The 6712-nt window shown below is 55.4% G+C and overlaps 1 protein-coding gene across 1 annotated transcript; it reads left to right on the top strand.

The window, feature by feature from the left end:
- The first annotated feature begins 1191 nt into the window (after positions 1-1191).
- ATP5PO (ATP synthase peripheral stalk subunit OSCP) lies at positions 1192-4810 on the top strand. Its single transcript, XM_083855152.1, has 7 exons — positions 1192-1264; positions 1402-1452; positions 1744-1854; positions 2694-2823; positions 3577-3689; positions 4194-4280; positions 4629-4810. Exons 1-7 carry the CDS (start codon positions 1235-1237, stop codon positions 4740-4742), a joined length of 636 nt encoding a protein of 211 aa, XP_083711278.1. The 5' UTR covers positions 1192-1234; the 3' UTR covers positions 4743-4810.
- Positions 4811-6712: the final 1902 nt, after the last annotated feature.

Raw genomic sequence — 6712 nt, 5'->3', positions numbered from 1 at the left:
GCTGTTCTAGAAATCCATGGGGGAGCAGAGATCCACCTGCAGCTCCTGGAGGAGCCCACACCGGAGCAGGGCTCACACAAAAGTTGTGATCCCATGGGAATTCCACCCTGGAGCAGCTCCTGGCAGGGATCTGAGGCTCTGTGGAGAGGGGAGCCCACACTGGAATGGGTTTGCTGGAAGGTCTTGGGATTCCTTGAGAAAAGGGACCCCCTCTGGAGCAGGTCCTGCAGGAATGACCCCATGGAAAGGGACCCACACAGGAGCAGCTTGATCCTGAAGAGCTGATCCTGTGGGAAGTATCCCATGCTGGAGAAGTCCATGGAGGACAACAGGGCACAGGGACACTGAGGGCACGGGGCCACCATGGGGACAGGAGCACTAAGGGGATCGGGACACTGACAGTGACACTGAGGGCACAGGGACATCAGGGACACTGACAGTGACACTGAGGGCATGGGGACATCAGGCACAGGGACACTGACAGTGACACTGTGGGCACAGGGACATCAGGGACACTGACAGTGACTTTGTGGGCACAGGGACACTGTGGGCACAGGGATACCAGGTACACAGGGATACTGATAGGGACACTGAGGAGCACAGGGACACTGGGGACACAGAGGGACACCAGAGGGACACCATGGGCGTGGGGATATTGTGGGGACAGGGACACCACAGGGACTCTGGGCACAGGGACTCTGGGCACAGTTACACCATAGGGACAATGATGGTACAGTGACACTACAGGGACACTGGGCACAATGACACCACAGGGACATTGGGAGCACAGTGACACTACAGGGACACCACAGTGACATCTGAAGGACACTGGGCACAGTGACACCACAGGGACATTGAGGGCACAGTGACACCACATGGACACCGCAGGGACACACTGGTGGCACAGTGACACCGTGGGCACAGTGACACCACATGGGCACCGCAGGGACACACTGGTGGCACAGGGACACCGTGGGCACAGTGACACCACAAGGACATTGGGGGCACAGTGACACCACATGGACACCGCAGGGACACACTGGTGGCACACTGGTGGCACAGGGGCTGCGCTCCCCCAATGGGCCGGCAGGGGGCGCGCGGCTCGAAGGCGCAGCCCCGCAGAACTACAACTCCCAGCGTGCACCGCGCCAGGAGCAGCCCCTAACGGCGCTGGGTGGGCGTGGCCCCGTCGCGCCTGCGCGGTGCACGGTGACCCTGGGGGCGGCCGGGAAAGATGGCGGCGGCAGCGGGGCTCGTTTTGAAGGTGAAATGGGGGGACGGCGGGGCCTGGGCGGCTTTGGGGGGGAACAGCGGCGTCTCCCGCCCTCCGGGACCTTCCCCTTCCTTCCGATGCTCGAGGGCCGCGCCGACCCCGCCGTTCTCGCCCTTATTCCCCCCCAGGTGCGGCAGCTGAGTACGACGGCGGCGAGACCGGTGTCCAAGCTGGTCAAGGTGAGGGGGCAGGGAGGGTCTCAGAGCTGGGGAAGATAAAGGGTAGGGTGTGTCCTGAAGGGGTCGGGAGGGGTCTCCGAGCTGGGAGGGGGATCGTGAGGAGGTCGAGGGGGTGTTCCGGCGGGTCAAGGTGACAGGGCGGGGGGTTGCGAGGGGCTCAGGGCGGGTGTCCCCGATGGTCACAGTGAGGGGAAGGTGCGGGAGTGGCTCCCGGCTGGCCAAGCGAGGATCGGGCCAGGGGGGTTCTCTCCCTGTGTCCCCCCAGCTCAGCGCCTGCCCTTGCTCCCGCAGCCGCCCATCCAGGTGTACGGGCTGGAAGGGCGCTATGCCACCGCCCTCTACTCGGCAGCCACCAAGCAGAAGAAGCTGGAGCAGGTGGAGAAGGAGCTGACCCGGGTGTGGGTAAGGTGCTCCACAGCTGGGGTTATCGGGGCTGGGAGCAGAGGGGGTTGGGCTCCTGTGACCTGTGAGACTCCCGGCCTGCTGGCACTGTGCTGCCTGCCTGTGGTTCTGGAGTTTAAATGGGATCTTGGGCAGGAATTGTTCCTGTGGCTGCCCCTGGATCCCTGGCAGTGCCCAAGGCCAGCTTGGACATTGGGGCTTGGAGCAGCCTGGGACAGTGGGAGGTGTCCCTGCCATGGCAGAAGTGGCACTGGATGAGTCTTAAGATATTCCTCTGCTGGGAGGAAAGGCTGGCACAGCTGGGATTGTTCAGCCTGGACAGGAGAAGCTTTGGGCTGAGCTCAGGGTGGCCTTGCAGGGCCTGAAGGAGCCCCAGGAAACCTGGAGAGAGACAATTCCCAAGGGCCAAAGGGACAGGACACAGGGAATGGCTTCACACTGAGAAATGACAAGTTTAGGTGGGATGGTGGGAAAAAATCCTTCCCTGGGAGGGTGAGGAGGGGCTGGGATGGAATTCCCAGATTTGCTGTGGCTGCCCCTGGATCCCTGGCAGTGCCCAAGGCCAGGTTGGACACTGGGGCTTGGAGCAGCCTGGGACAGTGGGAGGTGTCCCTGCCCATGGCAGGGGTGGGATTAGGTCCATCCAGTCTTTAAGGTCCCTTCCAACCCAAACCATTCTCTGATTCTTTAGCTGGAGCTGCCATTTCACTTCAATCAGCTCCAGAGCTTTTTGTTCTCATTCCAGGAATGCCCTTGTTGCCTGCTCTGGTTACTCCAGGTGGGCCTTGTGATGCCAGGAAAACCCCTGGCATTTATCACATCCTTGTTTATCCCCTCAGAGCCTCCTAAAGGACCCCAAGCTGTCCAGTGTGGTGATGAACCCTCACACCAAGAGCTCAGTGAAACAAAAAGCCGTGAACGACGCCCTGGCAAGAGAGAAGATGTCCCCAATCACCGTCAACCTGATGAGTGAGTGACCCCTGAGCTTCAGCAGAGCATCCCAGCAGTGCCACACATGGGGAATTGCTGTTGGCTGCTGGGATGTGCCTCTGGTGGTGCTCTAAGCCCTGGGGGTGTGTCAGGGTCTGCAAACATATGTGGGGAACCTGATGGTTTGTTTTAGGGATCTCAGAGCGCAAAAGACAAAGCGGGGGGACAGCTCAGTTTATTTAAACAAAAAATGCACCTTTATTTAGTGCCAACAAATACAATAGTAGGGAGAGAAAATAGGGAATAGTGAGAAAGATAGAGAAAGAGGGGAAGGGGATTAAAGCTACCAACGTGGAGGGACGAGCCCTCGAGGCTTAGAGATACCGATAGACGCGATCTTCTCTAGTGGGGTGTACACAAAAGGTGCGGGGGTCTCCAGAGTCTTTATAGGCTGGTTAAGGCAGGAACCAAAGCAAGGGGCACAGAGCCAAGGCAGGAAACACCTGTGTCGAGGTTGGGTGCTCAGGACCAAGCTGCAAGCCATTCTTCTGGTACGGACAGACCAGTTGGGACAAGCAGCCTCAGTTCAGTCCACCGTAACCAGTTCCATTGTTCTTGCATTCCATTTTCATGGAGATGCATATCAGTCCTCCGAGACTTGGCAAATGTCTCACCTCAGCCAGGCCAGGGGCTCCCTTCAGAATTTGGGGTCCCCATCCCCAACCATTGGAGACAGTTGTGAGGCAAATCACATCCTTGGACAGACTCTGACAGTGTGGGGCTGTTTTGCAGATCTGCTGGCTGAGAACGGGCGCCTGCGTTACACCCCGGGCATCGTCGCTGCCTTCGGCAAGATCATGAGCGCCTTCCGAGGGGAGGTGGTGTGCACAGTCACCACGGCTCAGGTGGGCTGGGCAGCTCTGGATCAAGGCTGCAGGGACTGGGAGAAAAGACAAACGTCTCCTGTTTAATGCTGTGCTCTGTGATTGAAATTCTTGCTGTGAGAGTATAAGGACATGTCTCACCTCTGCCGAGCTGAACTGCTGCAAAGAGAGGGTTGATATCCAGCAGTTCCTGCTCTCAAAGTGAAACCTGTTCGTCCCATTGCAGCTCACAATGCCACAGTTTTCATTCCTGTGTGCAAACACAGGGACTGACAAGTAGAGTTTGTCTGCATGTAGAGCTGCTCTTGTTCTTTTTTCAAAGAGGAAAATGTTTCATGAAATGAGGAGGGCACAAAGTGGTGGTTGTTCCTGTGCTGTCCTTGGGTTATCCCTGTTCCAGGATTCTACCTTCCTGGTGGAAGTGTATCTTCAAACAAACCTGAGGAGAAAATTGGGGTTTTCATTGTATCATTTGAGTATTTTTAAGTCTTTTATTTTCCTTCTCTGTTCTTTTTTTTTTTTCAGCCCTTGGATGATGCCAGCCTCACTGAGCTGAAAAGTGCCCTGAATGGGTTCTTGGCTAAAGGAGAGGTGTTGAAGCTGGAAACTAAGGTCTGGATTTTTCACTCAAAAAGAAATATCATTAAAGAGCTTCCATGTCTCTGATTTTTACAAAAACAAAAGATTTTATTGAATCCAGTTGTTTGTTACATAGTTCTGTGCTTTTTGTAGACATGATGATGCTTTAATTCCTAAAATGCTTACTTTGAAATGCAGTGACCACAAAGTTTTCTCAAAAAAGACCCTTTGAAAAGCTTTGTTGTTTTTTGGGTTGTTTTTTTGTTTTGTTTTGTTTTGTTTGTTTTGTTTTGTTTTGTTGGCTTTTTTGCTAGTGTAAAACTTGTATCCCGTGGTAACAAACTTCTGCTAATTGACTCTCTATTCAATGTTTCTTCCTAGACTGATCCATCGATCCTTGGTGGCATGATTGTCAATATTGGGGAGAAGTACGTGGACATGTCAACAAGGTCCAAGATCCAGAAACTCACCAAAATCATGAGAGAGACTGTCTAGAGAGCTGTCCTGGCCATTCCCAGGGAAACCTGTCACATGGAGACAATAAAGTTCTTCCTTCTTGTGGAGATGGTGCTGAGTGTTTTGGCTGGGGAAGCACAGCCCTGAGGGAGGAAGATGCTGAAGCTGCCCTGAGTTTCTGTAGATGTAGCTGAACGTTCATGGCATGGCTGGAAAATGTGGCTCACCCTGATTTCTGGGAAGGACATGGAAGGAGCACTGAGGGGGCTGATAAATGGGGTCAGTCCTGTGGGGGATCTGCCAGGCTCCCCAGAATACTGAGGGTTGGTCTGTACTGCCCAGTCCAAGGGAAGGGAAGACAGGAAATGGCCTGAAGTTGGACCAGGGGAGGTTTAGAATAGTCATTAGAAAAACATTCCCTGGCAGAGAGGTCAGGCCTTGGGATGAGCTGCCCAGGGAGGTGGTGGAGTCACTGTCTGGAAGTGTTCAGGAGAAGTCTGGAGATGGCTCTTGGGAAATGGTTTGGGGTGATGCTGAAGGTCTCTTCCAACCTTAATGAATCCAGAACACACAGGAGTGTTTGGGACTGGATCTTCACCCATTTCTTCTGTCCACAGGAACCACCAAGTGTCTCCCTCCTCCGTTGCCCAATATCCAACAGCAAGGCCATATGATCCTCTGTGTGGGAGCAGCAGGAGGGAGTTTTGAGCCCTTCTGCAGCCCTGAGAGAGGAGAAGGCAGGGATTATTCTTTGTTTTCCACACCAAAGGAGACTCCTGCAATGGGAAAAGGAATTGTTCAGGGTGAAGCTGCCCTGTGAGGCTCCAGCCCAGAAAGGCTTGGGGAAGAGGACGGTGAGATGCACCAAGGGCTGTGTGAAAGGGAAGAATGTGTGACAGCCCAAGAGTTCTCTGAATGGGAAGGAGATGTGAGAGGGCAGCAGGAGGAACAAGTACAAACACTCCAATAAATTTCCCAGTGGGGAGCCGGGGGAAGCCGAGAGCTGTACAAGCTCCAGGTGTGAGTGGCCTGCGGGAGGTTTGCCGGTGCAGCCGTGGAGAGGTCTGTGAATGGGAAGGAAGTGTCACCGTCCGAGAGCTGTGCCAGTGGGAATAGGACGGGTAGACACACAAAGAGGTGCGCGAGTGGGAAAATCATGTCACACCCCAAGAGGCGGCCCAGAGACAAACAGACGTGGGAGGACAGCAGGAGTCCGAATGGGAAGAGGACGAGAGATCCTCTGAGCTGTCCCCAGAGACAGATGGGAGTTCCACAGAGGATTCCCAATGGGACGACACCCAAGAGCTGCCCCAGAGTGAAGACGAGCAGTCCCAAGACCTCTCCCTGTGGGATGAAGATCTGCACTCCCAAACCTCCCAGTGGGAAGGGAGGAGCGAGCCGGAATTCTCCCAAGTCACAAACAGCAGTGACAAGGAGCTGTCCCAAGGAGCAGCAGCTGGAGGCCAGGAGCTGCCCCGATGGGAAGATGTGAGTAAGGCAGAGCTGCCCCAATGGGAAGAAGATGTGAGCAACCAGGAACTGTCCCAATGGGGCCGTGACATGGGCTCCAACTCTGGGACAGACCCTTGTGCCCAGGGAGTGACAAGGAGCCCAAGCCTTGTCCCCCAGAGGGGCCCGGGTCTGCCAGCCCCGTGGGCACAGAGGGGGCAGCAGAGGCAGTGCCTGCCCTCAGCAGTGCCTCTCCTTCCCTACAGGGTCCTGTGGAAGCTGCACCGGCAGCTCCTCCTCCATCCAGAGCTGAGCAGGTGGCAGCAGCGGGGTCACTGTGTGAGACAACATGGAACAGTGATGAGGAAATGAAATGCTGGTGAGCCATGGATGACCTGGGGCCTTTCCTGGCCAGAGACACCGAGCTGTCCCAGGAAATCTCCAAAGAATATCTGAAGCAAGATCTGTGCCATGGTGATGTCAGCAGGTCCCAAGGCCACTCGGGATGGGCAGAATACGTCGAGGAATGTCTGCCCCTAATAGATGTCAGCAGTTGGGAG

This window comes from Zosterops lateralis, assembly GCF_965231275.1.
Source record: "Zosterops lateralis genome assembly, chromosome: 2".
Classification (NCBI taxonomy): domain Eukaryota; kingdom Metazoa; phylum Chordata; class Aves; order Passeriformes; family Zosteropidae; genus Zosterops; species Zosterops lateralis.
This window is presented reverse-complemented; position numbering and strand designations above follow the sequence as displayed.

Bases quoted from the DNA above. Each gene is read 5' to 3' on its own strand.
- ATP5PO (XM_083855152.1), top strand. From the start codon at position 1,235: ATGGCGGCGGCAGCGGGGCTCGTTTTGAAG. The intron at 3,690-4,193 runs GTGGGCTGGGCA...TTTTTTTTTCAG, and splicing joins GCACAGTCACCACGGCTCAG to CCCTTGGATGATGCCAGCCT. The intron at 4,281-4,628 runs GTCTGGATTTTT...GTTTCTTCCTAG, and splicing joins TGTTGAAGCTGGAAACTAAG to ACTGATCCATCGATCCTTGG.